At 40.1% G+C, this 24,072-nt stretch overlaps 1 protein-coding gene across 2 annotated transcripts in view; it reads right to left on the reverse strand.

Moving 5' to 3' along the window:
- Positions 1-24,072, reverse strand: part of mier1b (mesoderm induction early response 1b, transcriptional regulator) — a 51,354-nt gene that overhangs the window by 18,467 nt on the left and 8,815 nt on the right. For both annotated transcript variants that reach the window (XM_034183349.1, XM_034183348.1), the window contains exons 4-8: positions 21,711-21,896; positions 17,295-17,424; positions 17,117-17,184; positions 8,814-8,886; positions 8,564-8,715 (exon numbers count right to left, since the gene is read on the reverse strand). In XM_034183349.1, the coding sequence (XP_034039240.1) occupies positions 8,564-8,715; positions 8,814-8,886; positions 17,117-17,184; positions 17,295-17,424; positions 21,711-21,896 (609 nt within the window). The remainder of the gene's footprint in view (positions 1-8,563; positions 8,716-8,813; positions 8,887-17,116; positions 17,185-17,294; positions 17,425-21,710; positions 21,897-24,072) is intronic.

The following is a 24,072-nucleotide window of genomic DNA, read 5'->3' on the forward strand; positions in this document are numbered from 1 at the left end:
TTTTCAGATCTCTCTAGAGATGTTCAGTCTGATTCAGGTCTGGGTTCTGGCTGGGCCACTCAGAGTTGTCCTACAGCCACTTGTTTGATAACTTATTAAAGCTTATTAAATAAATAAATAGAAATTAACATACTGTCAAATCGCATCACCCTTCCAAAAAACTTACTCCACAGAAGTGTGTGTGTGTATATATACATATATATATATATATATATATACATATATATATATACGAGGTCTGTCCATAAAGTATAGGTCCTTTTTATTTTTTTCAAAAACTATATGGATTTCATTCATATATTTGTACGTCAGACATGCTTGAACCCTCGTGCGCATGCGTGAGTTTTTCCACGCCTGTCGGTGACGTCATTCGCCTGTGAGCACGCCTTGTGGGAGGTGTGGTCCAGCCCCCTCGTTGGAATTCCTTTGTCTGAGAAGTTGCTGAGAGACTGGCGCTTTGTTTGATCAAAATTTTTTCAAAACCTGTGAGGCACATCGAAGTGGACACGGTTCGAAAAATTCAGCTGGTTTTCGGTGAAAATTTTAACGGCTGATGAGAGATTTTGAAGTGATTCTGTCGCTTTAAGGACTTCCCACAGAGCGGGACGTCGCGCAGCGCTCCCAGGCGCCATCGTCAGCCTGTTTCAAGCTGAAAACCTCCACATTTAAGCCTCTGTTGACCCGGGACGTCGTGAGAGAACAGAGATGTTTCAGAAGAAGTCAGTTTCAGCATTTTATCCGGATATTCCACAGTTAAAGGAGATTTTTTTAATGAAAGACGTGCGGGCGGATTCGCACGTCGGCTTGCAGCCGGCGCAGCTTGGTGCAACAGGAAAAACACCTCCGTTGGAAGCCTTAAGGACAAGTTGGAACATGCCCAACTGTTAAACAATTTCTCAGATACTCACTCCACTGAAAGCCATCAAAAGCCGCCTGGATTTTACAAATGGTTATCAACACGGAGGTGCTTTTCCTGTGGCGGCGCATCGCAGCGGCTGCAAGCCGACGTGCGAATCCGCCCGCACATCTTTCATTAAAAAATCTCCTTTATCAGTGGAATATCTGGATAAAATGCTGAAACTGACTTCTTCTGAAACTTCTCTGTTCTCTCACGACGTCCCGGGTCAACAGAGGCTTAAATGTGGAGGTTTTCAGCTTGAAACAGGCTGACGACGGCGCCTGGGAGCACTGCGCGACGTCCCGCTCCGTGGGAAGTCCTTAAAGCAACAGAATCACTTCAGAATCTCTCATCAGCCGTTAAAATTTTCACCGAAAACCAGCTGAATTTTTCGAACCGTGTCCACTTCGATGTGCCTCACAGGTTTTGAAAAAATTTTGATCAAACAAAGCGCCAGTCTCTCAGCAACTTCTCAGACAAAGGAATTCCAACGAGGGGGCGGGACCAGTCCTTCCCAAGGCGTGCTCACAGGCAAATGACGTGACCGACAGGTGTGGAAAAACTCACGCATGCGCACGAGGGTTCAAGCATGTCTGACGTACAAACATATGAATGAAATCCATACAGTTTTTGAAAAAAATAAAAAGGACCTATACTTTATGGACAGACCTCGTATATATATATATGTTCTCCACTCAGATTGCAATAGCCAATCACAGCTTAGCCTTTCTATCATTTACCTGTATTTTGGCATGCTTGGAGCCAGAAAGTTATGTTGGATCCAAAAGGATCCAAAAAGGGTAGGACCAAAAGTTATATTGGATCATTTCCCACTCACCAATAGCGTTAGAGCTTACTGCCAACAGCTAGCCAATTAGAGCGCGGCATACGAAGGTCAGGAACTAGGTAACAGACACTGGTTGAAAAATGGAAACAAACATGTCAACAACAGCAGAAAACCGTCTGCCAGCGAGGTTTGCTGAGTTCACAGAAGAGGAACTGGTGAAACATTGAACTCCAAGGATGCCAAAAACACTAAGAAGGTAGACAAGCACGCTACTGACATTTTAGAAGCATTCATCGCATCAGAATCAATCATATGCTGTTCACAACAAAATAAATTGATCTAATTTACTTGACTCTGTTTTTTGCTTAATTTGGCAGGGGGGTGGAGAACATAACTGATGGATGGTAAGGAGTCCAACATAGAGGAATATTGGATGAAGAAAAGTTATATTAGACGAGGCGTAGCCGAGTCCAATATAACTTTTCTTCATCCAATATTCCTCTGTGTTGGACTCCTTACCATCCATTATTTGTATATAATATATATATATATATATATATATATATATATATATATATTATATATATATATATATATATATATATATATATATATATATATATATATATATATATATATATATATTGGAGGACTGGAGGAGGTGCAGAGATGTCAGGCAGCACGTGAGTCTCCTCTCGCTCCTCTGGTTGCTCAGACTCGTTCTCCGGTTCATCGATTACAACAGCAGGAGGAACACCTGCAGGAGCGTCCTGAGGAGGAAATGTGGAACAACACTTGGCTGACTTCGCGTCACTGTTCCTCTTCGACATACTGCATCAAACTGAATGCTGTGGAGCTGAGTTTAATTGTGCGCACATGACAGAAAACTGATTCGTCGTGGCGCGCAGTGAAATGTGATGCTGCGTTGCAAGTCGTGTCAAAACTTGACAGTTTCCGTGTCACTTTGTAATAACACGTGACAGTTTGAGGTCCAAGAACCATCACAGGAACCACTGCGAACGTTGTCACATTCTATTAAGGATCAATACTCATCAAGACGGATCAATACGCTCAGTTGCGACCTCCACGACGTGAGACAAAATGAGGGTGGTGTATGACATTCGTGGAAGATTTTTTGACAGCCAAAAACATGCTCCACGAATATCACGCACCAACACGCACTATTAAGAAACCTATTCAGATGCATTAAGTCACGTTAAGAATGTCAGGAATGTGTCACGAATGACAGAAAAATGACATTCGGAACGTGTCTTGCTTATGTGTAAACACACCATAAAGAAAAATTAACAGGTCTGTGAGAGCCAGAATTCTTGCTGGTTGGTAGGGGGTCAAATACTTATTTTATGCAATAAAATGCTAATTAATTATTTAAAAATCATACAATGTGATTTTCTGGATTTTTTTTTTTTTTTTTGGATTCTGTCTCACAGTTGAAGTGTACCTACGATAAAAATTACAGACCTCTCCATTCTTAGTAGGTGGGAAAACCTGAAAAACTGACAGGGGGTCAAATACTTATTTTCCCCACTGTAAAATTTGTTAACCTTCAAGTAGTCAAAGACAATAGCACACTGCTGTTTCATATTTCTTTTTATTTTAAGAACTATATTTCTTGACCACATCAGAAACATACATTTGCTGAATGAATTAATGAATCTACCATTAATACATGTACACATTACTTTTCATTTTAATTTGTCTAAAAATAAAGTTTACTAATGTAAGAAAAGTTTTTAACTTCAAAATGTACAGTAATCAGAAATTAATCCTGAATTAAAAACATATCTGTAAGGATTTTAAGGTGGCCAAGAATTTGAAAACAGAGATTATCAATAGCTCCAAAGCTCCTGCCAAAACTAAGAAAACTCAGAAGTGAGAAAAGGTTGAACAAGTTGATATATTAATGTGCCATAAATACTTCTATTGCTGCATTTGAATTCATACTGAGAAGTATTATTTTTCAGTTCTTTGGACTGTTATTTCTTTTACGGTGTAGTTTTCTGAACCACAATGTTTTTTTGGATTAAAGGCTGGTAGCACAAGTTGTGTGAAAAGACTGGGGTGGAAAAATTGACCTGACCCCCCCCCCCAAAAAAAAAATTGGGGGAGATTTTTTGGTAGGTAAATAGACCTGAAAATGCACCAGAATACATGTGAGATCTCAAATTTTTCTGGGGGAGAACCCCCAGACCCCTTGCCAGGGGCTTCGTGCCTTTGGCCCGTGCCAAAAATTTTCTTTTTTTTTTTTCCCATGGCCCACTTTCATCACTGATTGTTCCATTTTAATTGATACTGAGAATTATTATTTTTGAGTTCTTTGAATTGTCATTTCTTTTACGGTGTAGTTTTCTGAACTACAACAATGTATGTTTTTTAGATTAAAGGCAGGCGGCACAATTAGGGACCTGAAGCGTAACTAACAGAATCCTGGCAGAAATTGTACAACACTTTTCCAGGCACATCAATCTTGCGAAAACATTCAGCGAGGACACAATCGATGGTCAACTCGCTTCTCACTAGCTTGGTTTGTACAACACAATTAAGCCAATCCCACCTGAAATAAATCATTGTTAGAGGTGGGAGAAAAAAAAAATCAATTCATATAAGTATCGCAATTTTTTGTTTTACGATTTTTAAATCAATTTTTTTAAACAAAAATATCGATATTTTTCTAAATATGAATGCTTCACTTTAGACTACGTTTATCAGCTGGATGTGTAAAAGTTACCGCTTTTCTCCAGCAGAGGGCGAAATGCTTTTCTTCGACTACCTGGCAATGCAATGTCACATCCATCCATGTGGGGGGGGGGACTTAAATTGAAAGCAGAGAATGGTGGACAACTCGCTACGTGGTGCAGGGATAAAACCCCCACCATCACATTTTGGATTTTTTGCTTTGAAAGGAAAAGCAGAACTGGACATGTCGAAAGCTATTTGTAAAATCCGTAATGCACACGTTGCATACTGTGGAAATACGACAAACCTCAATGCCCACCTAGCATGGCACCATCCTGAAGTAAATGCAGAGCTTCCAGCCAAATGTCCCACAGCAGCAAGCCAGCAGACACTGGTCAGCATTTTCCAATCTACCCAGCAGTCCTGATGCAAAACGCATCACAAAATCAATCACGGACTTCATTTGCAAAGACCTGCGGCCTTATAGTGTTGTGGAAAATACGGGTTTCAGGAACACGCTGTACATGCTGGAACCAAGGTATGCGATACCTTCCAGAAAGTATTTCTCTGAAACAAAAGGCTCACATTTGAGTTTTCAGGTGTTCAGGTTCAGGTGCTCTGTGAAATTTGTTTTATTACTGGACTGACTGAGCAGAACAGTTAAATAAGCTACAAAAGTAAATATTTTTGTTTGTGTATTATACATTTTATTTACTACTTTTGAAGTCTAGGTTCAGGTGTTCTGTTTGTGAAATTTGTTTTTTTTATAGCACTGACTGAGTAGATTCACATGTGTTGTGTATTTTGGGGGGAAATATGCCTCCTGATATAGACTGTAGACATCATTATGCAACTTTTTCACTGGTATTAAGAAAGCTAAACTAAGAATAGCAAAAATCTGCAATATCGTAAAAATCGCAATTTAAATGGAATCGGCACCCAAAAAATCGTGAGAGACTCAAATCGGGGGAAAAGCATATTGTCCCATCCCTAATCATTGTTGATTCAATTTAAGTTGCGAGTCTCTTTACAGTCCAAAATCCTGTTAGTCAGTATGCTATATTGCTATTTGGCAAAAAACAACACAGACGACCTATATTAGCTGGTCGTTGACTCGTGGCTTTTGTTCCATAATTCTTCTGTTTTATCCGCGTGTTTTTCTGTTAGCCGTACCTTTTTGAGGAACCAGTCTTTGAAAGGCAACACTAATTTTTCCAAATACCTTTTAAGGCATAAGTCAAGTCATTTGAACTATGAAGACAATTTCCTAGCTGAGTTTTTCAAATTAAGAGTAAAACTGAATTTTTGAATTGGCGAGCTTCCCAGTTCTTTGCTCAATGTCAAAAGCTTTTATTATCTTTAATATTTCCTCCACAACTTTCTTTGTGATATTCTTAAGCCCATTTAAATTCTTACAAAGACTTTAAATTTATTTTCTACATATTTTAGAAGCCGCCAGACCATTCCTCTGACAGCAAAAAACCAATAGAAGTCTTCCTCCTGGGTCGGCCTGGTGAATCGGAGCCAGTGAACTCCCACGTTTGATCCTGCTGGGAAAACAAGCAGCACTCTGGTACTACGTCTGATAGAACTGCCAGCAGTGGTGGGCACAGTTCTGCTAATCTGCTAATTATCAAAGCTAATGTTTTCATTACCGGATTAGCTTTTCAGATAATTCTGAAAACCATCAGTGGACTAATTATCTTCCAATAAATTTTGGTACGATAATTTTTAGACTGCTAACATAGTTTTGCAAGCATGGTGAACAAAGCTCAACAGTTAGAAACATTTATGAAGTCTGACATCAAAGATTTGAGTACCTACCTGTTAAATGTTTTGTAGTAGAACAGTTCTATCCTCTGCAGACAAAGGAGAACTAGCCACAGAAAAGAAAAAAAAGCTCATTTCTTTTGACCCATACTGACTTGCTGGCAATATCACCCAAGTCATCCAGAGGCATACAGTTTTAACTTATGGTTAAAATTTTAGCCAAACTAATTTCGAACAAGTTATTTAAATTAACGTCACCTCTGAAGTTTTATAAAGTGAAAATATCAGATATATGTTTTAGTTTTAAAGTAATGCACTAATTTTTAAGGTTTTAGTGTGGACATTGTGTCTCCACAAAGTTTATTATGGTTAATCTCAGGACATTCACAACAGGAGAAATGCACTGATCAGGCTCCACATGGACAACAGCATTAAACCCTTTGTATATTTTGCCTAAAATTCTTGTGAAAATATTCTCTGGGTTTATAGATGTTGTTATTGTGTTTATGTAAAAATGCCAGAAGAAGCTCCATTATTTTTGAATCAAATCATTGTGAGCTGCAATCGCTTCCTGTTTGCTCTTTAACGTCTTGCTTATGTCAAACACTGTCTGTCCTCTTTGTTCCAGAGTAATATATATAAGATGTCTGAAATTCAGTATGCGTTTATTAAACTCCACGCATCTTAAATGTAGCGGACACAGATTATTTATTAGAAATATTTGTTTCCGCAAGTTTTCAGGGTCTCTACTGCCATTTCCTGGCCAGCAGTGTTCATAGCAGTATTCACCTTAAGCATTGAGATTTCTCATAATCCTTTGGGTGCCAGAGAGTTGTTGCAGCTTATGAAAAGAAATAAAAATGTACATTTTGGTTGTATAATGATCATTTACAATTGTTGTCGTGGATTCTCTCTGTGCTGTTTAAACCACAGCAACTCTGACATGCAAAGGATTATGGGTTAGGGTCTGAGCATCTGGGCGCCAGTAGATGACAGTATTCTATTTATTTTCACCCCGGTTATATCAGACGGATGTCTAATCACAACTTGACTTTTGCAAATGGCTTTTTGTTTTTTACAAATTAAAAAAAACTGCTTCACTGCTGTAAGCTATGTATTAAACAGAACCTTCCAGCAGTGGGCAGGGCGCACAAAGACAAAAGTGCTGACTCATTGTTTGAGTTTGTGGTCACCTTTGATGCCACCATCATGGTGTTAAAACACAAAATCAGCTTGTTAGTAGTTACAAGTGTACTGGAGACAATACTGAAAGCTATCGGTTAGCTGGAGCGCCCGATAATTTTTTGGGTGATTTATCGGTTTAGCGTCATAAAAGATAACTTTTCAGTTAGCTGATTAACTGTTATCGAAGCTAACCTTTTGGTTAGCTGTGCCCACCACTGCCTGCCGGGTTAACCCAACACAGGTTGTTAAAGGAGGCCAGCAAACCAGACCGGACTGCTCCATGTCACCCAATCCATGGGATTCAGATAAGTGATCCTTCAAATGTATTGGTGGCCTTTGTTGTCAGTGATGCAAAGTGCGTTTGTTTAATTTTCTTAATAATCATCATTTGTGACCCAAAATTCATTGCTAAATTCCAACCAAGTTTAGAATATTTAGACCCGTTCTTTCCTCTTTTCACTTTATTTCTCAGCCTTGTCTCATCATCTTAGTAATAAAACTATGAATCTATATTCACAAAATTTTAGCCACGTGTTTGTTGCCTGTAAATATTTAAATAAATGTTTAAAAATTACACCAGTTGTCTTGTGTCCAGCTGAAGACAGATGTTTAATCAGTTGTATTCATAACTTATGACGTTCAGATTTAAGACTGATCGATGATAATATTTCCTGCGCTTCTGGCAAGACGGTGCCCCTTTCGAGGTATTTAATTAAATTTGAGATTTAATTAAATATTCTATTGAATTTATATCCCTTACATTATGATCACATCAATTAGCTCTAGTTGCCAGTAATGTAACAATTATTTTGATCTCATACACCAAAGTGACTAGCATGGTCCTTTAACGAATCTTCTATGTTACATGAAAATACTGCGTTCCCACCACCATTGTCCACAACCTGTACTGTAGCTGACAGTAAAACTGTTTTCCTTTTTTTTTGCAACATTATACATTCAATACAGCTTACATGTCAATACATTCTCTACATCTGGAGTTGGTCCCTGGGTGGTCCTAGTGGTTGTTTTGTGTCTAACTAATAAGGATGAGCAAATGCAGAGGACAAATTTTGTTGTATGTATGTATGAAAATTCAATTTTCTTCTATTTGTTTTGCCTTTGACTTTTCTGTTATGAGTTTGGTTGTTTGTATATGAAATGACAATAAAGGCCCCTTTTCTTCCCCACACTTGATTGAACCTAAGCTACAGATTTATTGCTCTCACCTGTTCATTGTCTTTGATGTGAGATCCCTCTGGGACTGCATCTACTCCAGTCTCCTCTCCAGTTCGCCTTGATGCCTCTGTCAAAAACTCCACCACTTTGTCTTCACAAAGACATTCGGGGTTCCACAACAACTGATCATCATTTTCATAAACTATACAGAGAGTACAGGGAAAGCAATGTATTGTCAAACTACTGTTGAATGTTACCACCTCAACATGTTCATAGTGAAACAACAGAAAGACTTTTTACCTTTGTCATTGTCTTTATATTTACTTAGACCCACAGGGATCTCTGCCTGGTACATGGAACCCACCATGATCTCCTGTTGAAATAAACAATGTTTAGACCATGTGTGAAGACTGGATAACGGTCAGAAGAAAAAGGCCTGTTTCTACAGATTTTTTCTTCGACAAAGATGAGTCACTCTCTGCCTTAAACAGATGCCTATCTCTAAGACGCATGGGGGGGTGGGGGGTGGGCTTCATAGAAGCAAGTATCAGAAATGATTCGTATTGTTGTGTTGCTGGTTTTCCTGAGACTTTTCTCATATTAACAGAAAAAAGTTGTGACAATAGATAATATTGTGATATTATGTCAACATTATTTTCAGACCATTTTATGCCACAGCAGATGGGTGCCCAATACGTCGATCGTAATCAACTGGTCCATTGCAATAACCGGTTGATTGCAGAGATAGTGTGGGTGGATCGCAGCATTAAAACTGGCCCCTGGGCAGGGGAAAGTCGGGGGTCGGCCAAACTGCCCACTTTTAGTGTTCGATGCTATGACCTATTCATCTGCTGTTTTGTGCAGCAGCGCCGAGCTGGAAAAAAAAACAAAAAAAAAAAAACAACTGTTGTCTCCCAAAGTGCGGTGACGACAGCACACCTGTACTGAGCTTTACAAAGATATTTTTACACTTAAAAAAAAAAAAAAAAACTCTGTGCCGCTCTGTGAGCATCCTCACTAAGAACAGTAGAAGACCCTGTGACGCATTAACAACAAATACTAATGCTCTTTTTCCACCCAAATGCACCTAAATGTCTTTCTGAGGACGACATAACCTAAAAAATGCCGATAAAACTTTCTTAAATGTCAATTTAGTTGTGCTTTCTACATAAATAAACGTTATCCATTCTTCCTTCCTGCTCAGACAGCAAACAGGCAAATCCAGACGGAAAGAGGAATTGGGGGATGGGGACGCCGCCCTCTACAACACCCCTGGATTAAAGGCCCATTTTGAAGACATTTTTTTTCATACTACTACTTGTAAGGACAATTAAATTTCAACAACTAAAATGTTGAGAATGAATTTAAATGTTAGAAAAATGTTAGAAAGAATTTAATAGTTACAAATGGCTTGGACTCCCGCGATGCCTCAGCAGTGTTGGCTTGTATGGACATGGTGCTTTGGATCTGCCTGTGTCCAGCCTCACTGAAGAATATAAGTGCGCTAAAGCGAGACTAAACATGACTTTAAGTGACTCCCAGGATGCAGCAATACGAGCAACTGCACCCAGATTAGCAACTGGTAGGAAATGGACTCCAGCAGAGGCTGTACAGCAAGCAAAATCTGCTCTCAGGCACAGAGACATCGTGGGGCAAGTACAACATGGAACAGCAGGACCTGGATTTGGTGCAAGTCGACCAACTTGGCATAAGGCTACATCCATCGAGAGAAGGAAACTAGTGGTTGAGGAAATTCGGCGACAAGAGGAGGCGGAAAGGAGTGCAAAGGCAGTCTCACAAGCCAAACAAGGACAGTGGACCAGGTGGGAAAACCTAGAACATCGGAAGCTCACATGGAGGGATATTTTGGAAATGGAGGGAAGCAGACTTAGCTTCATCATCAGAGCTACCTATGATGTTCTTCCAACTCCCAAAAACCTTCACCAGTGGAGAGGAGAAGATCCCTCATTGCATGCTTTGCCAAACACCAGCAACATTGAGGCACATCCTAACTGGGTGCAAAACCAGCCTGTACCAAGGCCGTTACACCTGGAGGCATAATCAGGTCCTGAGCCAGCTAGCCAGCATCCTTGAAGAAAGGAGAAATGCCATCAATGCCCTCCCTCCCCTGACGCGTGGACCTACAAGCACCACCCACTTTGTGAGAATAGGAGAACATCCACCCAAAGCATTGGCAAGACCGAACACCTCCCTCCTTGACCTCGCCAAAGACTGGCAAATGCAGATCGACCTTGGTCACAAACTCATCTTTCCATCAGAGATAGTAGCAACTACTCTCAGGCCAGAACTAATCCTGTGGTCAACTTGTCAAAAACTCCTATACATTCTGGAGTTAACGGTACCTTGGGAAGCTGCTGTTGAAGAGGTGTATGAGCGAAAACATCTGAAGTACGCTGAATTAGCAGCCCAGGCAGAACAGTGCAACTGGACTACCAAGGTGTTTCCTTTAGAAGTTGGTTGCAGACGGTTTGTTGCCAAAACCACAAACAGGTTACTGATGATGATGGGCGTGAAAGGACATGCCTTCCACCAAGCAGTGAAAGCACTTTCAGAGGCGGCAGAGCGAAGCAGCAATTGGCTGTGGATGAAAAGGAAAGATAATAACTGGGCTATGAGATGACTGGTGAGGGGTTGAGACAGAGGGGGGCACACTGGGATGCCAAGTGTTGCCGTTGAGCCCTCCGGAGGTGTCATGGGCCTAAATCAATGAAACACTGAAGATGAAGGGTGCCCATCTGATGACCCTAATGATGTTGACACCCCTCTCCCACTCCAGACACGAAGTAAGAAGCTGTGCTGATGATTCATTCAAGGGATTGTTACATCAAGTCCTTTAAGCTTTAATAATAATTGATAAACAATGTAGATTATAAATTGTAAATTTCACCATTACAGTGCTGTCAATAGTTAAATATGAGGATAAGAAAGACTATTTTATTTTTTATAAAACAAATATTGAAGTTCATTGAAGTCAAGAAAGATTGACTTTATGTCATGTTTCACAAAAACTCTTTTTAAAATAATAGTGTTTAAATTCAACCATAAATGTCAGGACATACACTGTTTACGTTGCTGTTAAACATGCACTTCCAATAAATTGAGTACTGGAAAAACTGGTTAAGAGCCAGTTGCCCCTCTTCAAACGTATCTCCATTACAACCGATGGGGCTCCAGCAATGCACCCAGATTTCCTGTATAATTCACCGGCAAGAGTTGTGCGGGAAGATTTTAAATATGGAAGACATGATAGATGTGGCTAACAAGACTCCGTATTCTGTTTGGGCCAGGAGACTGCAGAGGTGATTATTCTGTGCACAGCAGGAGGAGACAGGAGCAGAACACACAGATCTGATGTTAGGTGGCTCAGCAAAGGTAAATTTCTGGAACAGTTCTCTGAATTGTTACCCGAAATTAAAGAATTTCTGAAACGTTCAAACCATGCTGAATATACACTGCTAGAAGACAGTCAGTGGCTCTTGGATTTAGCCTTTCTTACCCTAGCTGACTGACAAGATCATTAACTTGCATCTGGAGCTGCAGGGTAAAAACAAACATGATCAGCACCATGAACATGTTAAAAAGCAAGTTGCAACTGCTATCAAGCAGGTTGCAACAGTGTGATCTGTGGAACTTTCCACACATGGACAGAGAACTTAAGCGTCAGGGCAAAGACTGTGTGGAGCTTGAGAGCGCACATTATGATGATCACGTGCAGAACATCTTGTCAGAATTTGACAGGGGCTTTACTGACTTTGCATCCATTGAGCCTGCTGTCAGTTTTCTCTGTTTTCCATTTGGGGAAAATATAGATGTGGAATGTATAATGTCCAAAGTGGCATCACTGTATAGCTGTGCTATTGAGAATGAGATCCTCATAATGAAAAATGACACTGAGCTCCAATCCAGAGCAACATCATGAATGTCCAACTCTCTCAAGCTCCATCAGGTTGGATGGGGAGTGTCGGTGCACAGCCATTTTCAGATCTCTACGGATTCAGGTCTGGGCTCTGGCTGGGCCACTCAAGGACATTCAGAGTTGTCCTGAAGCCACTCCTTTGATATCTTGGCTGTGTGCTTAGGGTCATTGTACTGCTGAAAGATGAACCATCACACTAGTCTGAGGTCAAGAAAGCTCTGGAGCAGGTTTTCATCTAGGATGTCTCTGTACATTGCTGTATTCATCTTTCCCTCAATCCTAACTAGTCCCCCAGTTCCTGCTGCTGAAAAACATCCCCACAGCATGATGCTGCCACCACCAAGCTTCACTGTAGAGAAGGTGCCTGGTTTCCCCAAAACAGGATGCTTGGCATTCACACGATAGAGTTCAATCTTTGTCTCATCAGACCAGAGAAATTTGTTTCTCATGGTCAGAAAGTCCTTCGGGTGCCTTTTGCCAAACTCCATGTGGGCTGCCATGTGCCTTTTACTAAGGAGTGGCTTCCGTCTGGCCACTCTACCATATAGGCCTGATTGGTGGATTGTTGCAGCGATGGTTGTCCTTCTGGAAGCTTCTCCTCTCTCCACAGAGGAATGCTGGAGCTCTGACAGAGTGACTATCGGGTTCTTGGTCACCTCCCTGACTAAGGTCCTTCACCCCCGATGGCTCAGTTTAGGCAGCCGGCCAGTTCTAGGAACAGTCCTGGTGAATCTGAACTCTTCCATTTACAGATGATGGAGACCACTGTGCTCATTGGGACCTTCAAAGCAGCAGAAATGTTTCTGTATCCTTCCCCGTATTTGTACCTCGAGACAATCCTGTGTCAGAGGTCTACAGACAATTCCTTTGACTTCATGCTTGGTTTGTACTCTGACATGCACTGTCAACTGTGGGACCTTATATGTAGACAGGTGTGTGACTTTCCATATCATGTCCAATCAACTGAATTTACACCAGGTGAACTCCAATTAAGATGCAGAAACATCTCAAGGATGGTCATGGAAACAGGATGCACCTGAGCTCAATTTTGAGCTTCATGACAAAAGGCTGTGAATACATACGTGCAACGTCTTAGTTTTTTAACTTTTAAGAAATGTACAAAAATCTAAAAAAATACAACCTTTTTTCACATTGTCATTATATGGTATTATTGTGTAAAATCCTGAGGAAACAAAATGAATTTCATCCATTTTGGAATGAGGCTGTAACATAAAAAAAATGTGGAAAACGTGAAGCATTGTGAATACTTTCTGGATGCACTATACGTACAGATCTGTATTTTCTGGAGTATAAGGGACACCTGTTAAAAATGCATCTTGAAGAGGAAAAGCAGATGTATAAATCACTCCTTTTTTGTATTATCAGCTTTGGGATTTTTGTGAATTGTTGTAGTGTACTTTTTATTATTGGCGTTTATTGTTTTATTATTAGTTTATTTTGTTTAGTGCTTTTATTCTTGTGAAATTCCAAAATAAATAGTCATAAGTATTTTTGTTAATAATAAGGAATGTTTGATTTTTCAGTCTGAGCTGCCTGACCTTCCAATCTAGTAAATAACTAAATAAATAACCCGTAACATACTGTTGTAAAAATAAGGTGTTGTGTGTGTGCGCATACACACACATATATACTACGAGGTCTATTAGAAAAGTATCCGACCTTATTATTTTTTTCAAAAACCATATGGATTTGAATCACATGTGATTACATCAGACATGCTTGAACCCTCGTGGGCATGCGAGAGTTTTTTCACGCCTGTCAGTTACGTCATTCGCCTGTGGGCAGTCTTTGAGTGAGGAGTCGCCCACCCTCTTGTCGTTTTTTCATTGTTTAGGAATGGCTCAGAGACTGCTGCTTTGTTTGATCAAAATTTTTTCAAAACTGTAAGGCACAACTGAGTGGACACCATTCGATAAATTCAGCTGGTTTTCAGTAAAAATTTTAACGGCTGATGAGAGATTTTGGTCTGGTAGTGTCGCCGTAAGGACGGCCCACGGCGCCTGACGGCGATCTGCGCTTCGAGGCGGCAGCGTCTCGCCGTTTCAAGTTGAAAACTTCCACATTTCAGGCTCTGTTGACCCAGTAAGTCGTCTGAGAACAGAGAACTTTCAGAAGAAGTCGGCATGAGGAGTTTATTCAAACATTCCATTGTTAATGGACATTTTGTAATGAAAGAACGTGCGGGCAGAGTCGCATGTCGGGCCGGACCCGACCGCGGGGGGTCGCGACAGGAAAAACACCTCCGTTGGAAACCTTAACAGGCAAGTTGGAACATGCCCAAGCTGTTAAACAATTTCTCACTCACTTGTTGAAAGCCAGCAAAAGCCGCCTGAATTTTACAAATGGTTTTCAACACGTGCACACAGATTCGCCGAATCGTCACGGAAACGATTCGGCGAATTTGCGCGCATGTCTTTCATTAAAAAATGTCCTTAAACAGTGGAATGTCCGCATAAAGTCCTCATGCCGGCCTCTTCTGAATCTTCTCTGTTCTCTCACGACATCCTGGGTGAATTAAGCCTTAAATTAGGATGTTTTCAGGTCGAAACAGGCCGACGACGGCGCCTGGAAGCGCTGCGCGATGCCCCGCTCCGTGGGAAGTCCTTACAGCGACAGAAACACCCCATAATCTCTCATCAGCCGTTAAACTTTTCACCGAAAACCAGCTGAATTTCTCGAATAGTGTCCACTCGGATATTCCTCACAGATCCAGAAAAAATTTTGATAAAGCAACGCGCTTCGTCTCGAGCAGCGTATGAAACAAAGGAATTCAGCCGAGAGGGCTGGACCACATCTCACTCAAGGCCTGCCCACAGGGAAATGACGTCACCGACACGCGTGAAAAAACTCACGCATGCGCACGAGGGTTCAAGCATGATTGGTGTAATCGCACGTCATTCAAATCCATATAGTTAAAAAAAAAAAAGTGTCGGTTTCTTATCTAATAGACCTGGTGTATATATATATATATATATATATATATATATATATATATATATATATATATATATATATATATACATACATACACACACACACACACACACACACACACACACACACACACACACACACATACACATAACCTATTTGTGCACCCGAGGGCCCAAGGGTAAGCACAAGCCCACCTTCTTATTTTGAAGAAAATTGGTTTAACACCCACCGAAAACTAAACAATTTTTTTATTAAAGTTTATTGAATACCCAACTAAAATAAATTAATTCCATGACCCCAACACATCATAAAAAGCAAAAAATAGTAATTTTCACAATGTTTTTGTCGGCTTTTTCCCGGTCCGATGTTTATTGTGATGGACTCTTGTTCAAGAAACAAGTGTTCCAGGACAATCCGGTTGTTAAGCGCTGACGTAACGCATCACATGATAAATCTGTTTCCGGGTCCAAAGACCTCCAAGTTTAAAATGAAAGTTACGTCTGTTTGATCCTTTTAAGGATTTACAGTTTAAGTTTAGTTTGTGTTTACATTGTGCGTAAACCTCCGTCCCTCCCTTCTCCGCCTCCACTTCCGTTAACGGCATTCGTCTGGTTCTATGGTCAGAACACATAATAAAACTTTTTTCTTTTACTTTACATATTTTATTATGCACAGATAAAATATACATGTCTGCTTGTTAATAAAAAAATATTTATTACAATAAACAGGACGTTAAAGTGCAAACTTCACTTTCTCCCCGAACGACATGAATAGGAAGCGATCGCAGCTCGCAGCAACTCCCATTGAAAATAATGGAGAAACAACCTGAGCGTCTGACATTTTTACGTAAAACAAACTCAGTAACGTCTAAAAACCCAGTTAATATATCCTGGAGAGTTTTAGGCACAATATACAAAGAGTTTTATGTTGCGATGTTAATGCTGCTGTCCGTGTGCAACGGTGTAAGTGCAGCCTGATCAGAGCGTCTCAGTGCAGTTCTCAATGTTAATGACAGCGCGCCTTTTTTGTTTGGAGCCAGAAGTTGAAAATCGCATCATGCGTTACGTCACACTTAACAACCGGATGGCTACCTTTGTGAAGGGACTGAAGCCCTGACTAATGTGGAGTGGCAATGCCCAGCGCTTCTGGATGCGTACACAGAGAAAACTGACTTGCCGTATTGACAGTCTGGATGTTCCACTGTTTTCAGTGAGAGGCTAACGGGCAAATTATGGATGCTTTATCTCAAAGAAGAGGACACAGGGAGAAACGCATTATTTACTGCAAAGTAGCCTGGATGTAAACAGATAACTTGCTTTAATATAACCCTGATTAGTTCATGGCTGGGAGAACACTTTGAAAGAACACCGGCTGTGTTTCTCCAAGTTTAAATGGAGTCACGTGAGGAATGGCATTCAGCATAAAACTTGCTACATTCACAAAATGGATCTGGACTGGGCCTGCTAAGGTGACCCTGAACAACCAGAAGCAACCAAAAGATGGACAGCAACTGATTTTCACCTATTTGATACAAAGAAAGGCAGTGTTTTGTCTGTGTACTTCAAAACAATATTTACAAGGATCAGACAAACCCAACAATTAATCCTTTGTAACCTACATGCAAATTAGATCTATTTTTATTTTTATTATTGTTTTGCAATGCAAGCATTGAAGTGACAATACTTATGACTGACATGATGGTCTACCATACCTTTTTCCAATCTTCAGATGGAACATAGTCCTCATCTTCATCAGATTCATCTTCTGCATCATTATTATCTGAAGCACAGTAAAATGTCTCAGTAATTACAGGAAATTATTTTTTTATTACAACAATCACAATTTACTTTCAAGACAAAAGTCAAAAACACAAAGAAGCTGACTCATACTTTCAAAGTACTTGAGTTTCTGGGGGCGGATAAGTTCTACTGTGCCAAGAGACCTGACTGAGCGGGTGCGGCCCTCACAGGACACCGGGGCCCCATCCCCCTGTGCAGGTGAGACTTTCACTCCTTCACCCTTAAACAAGAAGGAAAGAATATTTTATTCTGCTCCAGCCACACTTTTCATTTCATTACAAGAGCCATGAATGTCACTGCCAAGAAAAGTGAATGTAACTCCACGCTGAACACTTTCAGTGCATGCATGCTTTTGATAGCCAAGTCCAGGAAGTCATTGAAAGCCTGGATCTTAGACCTATTCCCGGACAATCGCAAACACAGACACTCCAATTCCACACTCAGCTTCTTCAGTACTGCAACAAGAATATGTCAGAATATTGTAGCCAAAATTGTGAAACAAAACTAATAAAGTGATGCTTATAATTGTGAATGTTGTCCTCATATCCTAATATGTTTGAGGAGGGATCTACTCCACACAATAATTTTTTTTGACATCTGACCTTAACCGATATATTGTTTAATTTGTTGAAATACTGTGAAAATTGTGACTGTGGTTCTGCATCCATGGTGCTGTTTACAGCAGCCTCACAGAAGACACCACACAAAGACTAATGGGTCATGTGACAACATGGGCAAAGATCTTAAGCCTTAACGCCTCCTGGAACCGACCACCAGGTGTAAGAATCAATTATAGGGCAGACTCTGAACTTTTTGTGCACAACATTTGCTACAGATTCAACTCAACATGAACTGGCGCGTTGCCTGTGGGGATCCACAGGCTCTGGATTGGGTAGTGCTTATAAAACAGGTAGCTGACATTTTTCAAGAGTAGTAATAAATTATACAAAGTTTCTATAATGAGTTGGAATGGAGTTTGAGTCCAGAATGTTTTTAGAACCTTAGACCTCAACAGTTTTTAGAAAAATAACAAGCCTTTTATTTCCTGTTGTGTATTTATGTTAATTTATTGTCTTCATGAATTTATAAAGTGTTTAGGTTCTTGTTTTGTCTTGATCTTGTTTTAACTTCTGGTTTTACTGTTTCTAATTTAGAGGTTTATGATGCTGCTTTTTCGGACCATATGCCCATTGTTTTTGACATGCCTCCGTTTTGTCATATGGTGAAATCTTGTGTTCCTACTCAGCGCGGTCGTGTTCTTAATTCTTCCACTGCTGCTCAGTTCTCCACTGCTTTTAACGCTGTGATCAGCTCTTCTGAGTGTCTCGGTTTTAATTTAGATGTTGACTCCTTCACCTCTGAATTCAACTTGATCTGTCAGACTGTCTTAGATACTGTAGCTCCATTGAAACTTAGATCTTCCAAACGTCGATCTGAGCCTTGGATGAATGTTACGCGCACTGTCAGGCGCGAGTGTAGGAGAGCTGAGCGAAGGTGGAAGAAGGACAGATCTCAGTTGTCCTTCCAGTTACTGCGTGACTGTTGGCATTTTTATCAGAAAACTATGAAGGCTGCTAAATTTAAGTACTTTTCTGATGTTATTGATTCGAACTGTCACAATCCTCGTGTTCTTTTTAAGATTGTAAATTCTGTTTTAAGTGCACCACAAATGGATTGTCTCGAGAGCTCCACTGAATTGTGTGAGAATTTTATGAGTTTTTTCTTAAAAAGGTTGCTGGTATTAGGGCCCTCATTAGTTCTCCTGCTTATGACCCTTCTATCTCTGTGACATGCTCAGCTGTTTTTGACCAGTTTGAGTCTGTCAGTTTGCTGTCTTTGAGAGATATTATTGGTCATATGAAGCCTGCTGGTTCTCCAAATGACCCTTTGCCACCTCGTCTTTTTAAAGAGGCTTTTTCCATGTTTGCACCGTATGTATTGAATATTATTAATGGGAGTTTGGTTAATGGTATAGTGCCTACCAGTTTCAAGAATGCAGTGGTGACCCCACTTATTAAGAAATCTGGCTTGGATTCTTCTGAATTGTCCAATTATAGGCCAATTTCCAAACTTCCTTTTCTCTCTAAAATTTTGGAGAAAATTGTATACTGCCAGTTGAGTTCTTTTCTTAATAATCATGACACCCTGGAGATGTTTCAGTCTGGTTTTAAATCCCGTCACAGTACTGAGTCGGCACTGCTGCGGGTTTTTAATGACATTTGTGTAGCTACTGATTCTGGTCACTGTGTTGTTTTGGTCCTGTTGGATCTAACAGCGGCCTTCGATACAGTGGACCATCAGATCATCTTGTCTTGCCTGGAAAACTGGGTGGGCATTAAGGGTGTTGTTTTAGATTCAGAGAGAAGTTTTTGTGTCCGTATTGGAGCTGCTGAATCTTGTGCAGCGCCCCTTGCATGTGGGGTGCCTCAAGGCTCCATACTTGGTCCGCTTCTTTTTTCTTTGTATTTACTCCCAATGGGATCAATTTTTTAGGAGACATGATATCTCTTTTCATTTTTATGCTGATGACTGTCAAATTTACCTGCCACCGAAGCAGCAAAATGCATACTCTGCGAACCATCTTTTAGAGTGCATTGGTGAGATTAAGGCATGGTTGTCCATAACTTTTATACACCTGAATGATAAAAAGACTGAGGTGTTGCTGTTTGGACCTAGTGACACTTCCAAAATCAATGCGGATCTGGGTCCCATGAGTCAGTATCTGACACAGACAGCAATAAACCTGGGTGTAAAGTTGGACAGTGATCTTAAATTCGATGCTCAGATTAGGTCAGTGGTCAAGTCTAGTTTCTGTCAACTTAGACAACTGGCCAAGGTGAAACGATTTCTTTCACGACATCATTTTAAGATTTTAATCCATGCTTTTATCACTAATCGCCTGGACTATTGCAATGCACTTTATATTGGGCTGAATCAGACTCTGCTTACTCGCCTACAGATGGTGCAGAATGCTGCTGCTCGACTTTTGGCTGGTGTTAGAAGGTGCGAGCACATTACACCGGTTTTGGCCTCACTTCATTGGCTCCCAGTTCGTTTTAGAATTGATTTTAAAATTCTTTTATTTGTTTTTAAATGTCTTCATGGCCTTGCCCCGCTATATCTGTCTGACCTGCTCCATTTATATGCCCCTTCACGCTCACTCAGGTCAGCTGATTTGTCACTGTTGGTTATCCCAAGGTCAAAGAGGAAGCGTAGAGGTGACCGAGCTTTTTCAGTCGTTGCCCGAGACTGTGGAATGATCTTACTTTGCACATTAGGCAGGCTGATTCTCTCTCTGCTTTTAAATCGTCTCTTAAAGCACATTTTTTTCTATTTGGCTTTTAACAGCTTGACACTTTTTTTGTGTGTGTGTGTGTGTGTGTGTTTTTGCTTTTAACTGTAACTTTTTATTTATTAAATTATTTTAACTTGCCTGTTTTTGTGTACAGCGCTTTGGTTGTTGGTGCATTTTAAAGTGCTTTATAAATAAATTGAGATTGATTCTTGTTTTATTATTATTCTAACTTCTATTTGTCATTTGATTTTTAAACAGACCACAATGAAAATAAGTGTTTCCACTTTCTTGTGTCATCCATGTATTTTTATCATATTTACAATTATGTACTTAGATTGAACTTACTAAATGAAATCACACATGCACGCATGGTTTTAAAATATAGTCGATTTATCGCCACCTACTGGAATGGCATGAGTCCAGAACGTAATTATCAACATCCATTGTTCAGTGTTGTTAGCTAATATCCGTAGTTAATAACAGTCCTATCAACGTTCCATTTTGGTGGCATTCATCCTTGACCCAAAATACTTAAACATAGCAAACGGCAAATGTTAGCTCTCCCCAGTTTGTCCACGATCTAAGTTACACGCACACGTGCAGAGCTTTTTGTTTTTTCTGCATTCTGCTGTAAGCAGGTGTTTTTATTTTTACACACTCACAGAGATGATGGCGGAAGGCATCAAATGCAGTATACTTCTCAGTCATGGTAATGGCAACATGACAATTAAATTGAACTACAAAAACAATAAATCAATGAAACTAACATTGTTAAACTAACATGAAGCACAACAACCTTTAAAACCCCATAACCCGAACTCCCATGGTGCATTTCAGCCCGACGTCTATTGTTAGATTTTATCTAACAACAGTAACAGTAACAACAGTGATAAAATATTAGTCCTGTCAACTTCTGTTTTCGCAGCATTCATCCTTGACCCAAAGCACATAAGCATACCAAACGGTAAATGTCAGCTCTCCCCAGTTTGTCCGTGATCGAAACCATACACAAGCATGCATACACAAACACAGAGGCCACTTGGCTATTATAATATAGATACAAACAACAAAAAAGAGGGAGAAATTAATGAAAATGAATAAAACTACACAACATGGAAACAGAACCACAGAAATGTATCTCTTCTCTGCAACTGTCTTCAAATTCATTATTAGCACCATCTCACATCAACATTAATGAAACAACAGCAGACCTCTGTTCTTTTTAGTTCTCCGGTACTTCTGCTACTTTCATCATTGTCCACATCCTCCTCTTCCTCCTCTTCTTCATCATCCTCTTCATCATCTTGTTCCTCTTCCTCATCCTCTTCTTCATCTGCAGGCGAACCACTTCTATAACCATACAAACTCAGCAGCTCATGAATGGGCATCTCTCCTTCCTATACAAGAAAGAAATACATTCTGAACTACAAAATAAAAGTTCAGGTTGCAACATATGGTATGTACTCTAACAAATGCCTCGAGGTGTGAAATTTTCATGAATGGGGGCGTTTACTGCTGATCGTCTGCATACACCTGCACGCTGTATACAGTACGGCCTTACGGTACATACGTACTGCATGCAAGAGAAGCAGCGCAGACTCGAAATAAATGTTTTTCTGCATGCAGTAGCTGCTACACAATTACATAATATGGCTCTGCGTAAACATTTTTACTCTGCAGCATTCAAGCTAAAAGTTGTGAAAGAAGCCGAAAAGAAGAGGAAGCACCATGCAACCCAGTCAACAGGAAACACGTCCGGGAGTGGTGTAGGAACAAGGATAAGCTTGCAACCCTGGTCAAAACAGCAAAATGGCAGCCTGGTGGGGGGGGAGACGACGACAGCCGTTCGCATGGTAGGGAAGGGTCTAAAACACGAGGCACTGCAGTTGCATAAGCAACATGGAAATCAGAACAGACGATGAAATTCCTTGGCAATGAGGTAGGACTATTTAATTTTCCTCTGTTCTCCCAGGATTTTACAATTTAATGTAATGTGATGAAAAAACTGTGTGGGGGTATTCGAGAGGGAGCATTTGTTAGAGCAAATACGGTACGTAAGTAATACAAGCAGGCTGGAGATACAGCTTCTTCAATTCATAAAAGAACACATTTTGTCAAACCCCCAAAATAAGTAAATAAATTTCAACATGGATGTCAAAAGCCAATCTTTTAAAATTTAGGATTTGGATGTGCTCCCATGACTGCAACCGTACAGCCACATTAGCTACAAGTGACAGCAAGTGGCAAAGATAAAGCAATGATTTGCCATTAATCTTCAATTGGAGTGGCTGTTTTGTATCAACAAGAAACAATGGTCGCTATGCCGCCAGCAAATTGGGACCAAAATAAATGAGAAGTCTATTTCATGCAAATACTGAGTGATGTGACACAGCGACTGCAAATTTGAGTGAAATTGGCAGTGTGATGTCAACTGGTTTTTCTTTGAACAAAATAATCCAAGAGGGAAACAGCTGTTTCCCTTCATATATTTTGTAAAGGCGAGTGAGAAACAAACACTTCTAAATCTAAACACACTGTTTTTGTCATCAGATAATGTCTCTGAAGTGATTTACAAGACATTGTACAGAGATGTTAGCATGCTAACTAGCGATACAGGAACATCACTGTGAAAGACACTGGACTGAAATAAATCAGGTGAAGTTTGGTTAAGTTAAGCAGTCAAGGAGTAAAAACTCAGTGACACTAGCAGGTTTTCCCGTCCTTTATAATCTATCACTAAATACTAAATATTAACGGCAAGTAACCAAGAGCTGGCCACACCTCGGGAACACCCATCAAGCAACAAATACAGACTGCTTATCCCCCTTTGCCTCTGTCACTTGTATGTAGCTAATGTGACCATAGCTATCATAGAAAATTTTGAAATATTTCATGTCGCGGACATGAACACGCGAAGCTCGTCAGCTTCTCACCATGTCATTTAGGTCCTTCAGACTTTATTTTGAGTAAATGCTTCAGGGGAGCATAAGCATGGCAGAAACCTTTCAGCTTCTGGCTTTTTAAGACAATCCTCCTCTACACCACTTCATCAGGAACCTGGATTTTTATTTTTAATTAATTTATATCAAGTTGTAGAGATTTGCTTTCAGTCTGAGTTAAGGAAGATAATTTTAGAATTAAAATGTGCAAAATACCAAGTGTTCCAATACTTTTGAGGGCATTTGAGAAAGTGAGGAGCAGCATCTTACATCTCATATATAGTGCAGCAGATAAGAGAATATTTAGAGTGGAATCCTGCAAATGGTGATACAAACATCAAATTTGGCACAAATAATCCACAGACATGAACTGAAAAAAACTGATTAGCCACTTGAATTTTCAATAGACAGCCAGGTAGGGTTCAATTGAAGAATTACACAGGGGTCAAAATTAAAAGATGCTCCAACCATATAGAAAACTACACCACATTATTTGCCTGATCATAAAGATTCCAAACGGTATAGTTTGGACAATGTTATGGAGTTATGAGGTAAAAGCAGAACGGTGACAAAGGTCAGTTTCAGTTCATTCAGGCACAGATAGCCCAAACTATACCTTTTTTTGGAATCTTTA

This window comes from Thalassophryne amazonica, chromosome 12, assembly GCF_902500255.1.
Source record: "Thalassophryne amazonica chromosome 12, fThaAma1.1, whole genome shotgun sequence".
NCBI lineage: Eukaryota > Metazoa > Chordata > Actinopteri > Batrachoidiformes > Batrachoididae > Thalassophryne > Thalassophryne amazonica.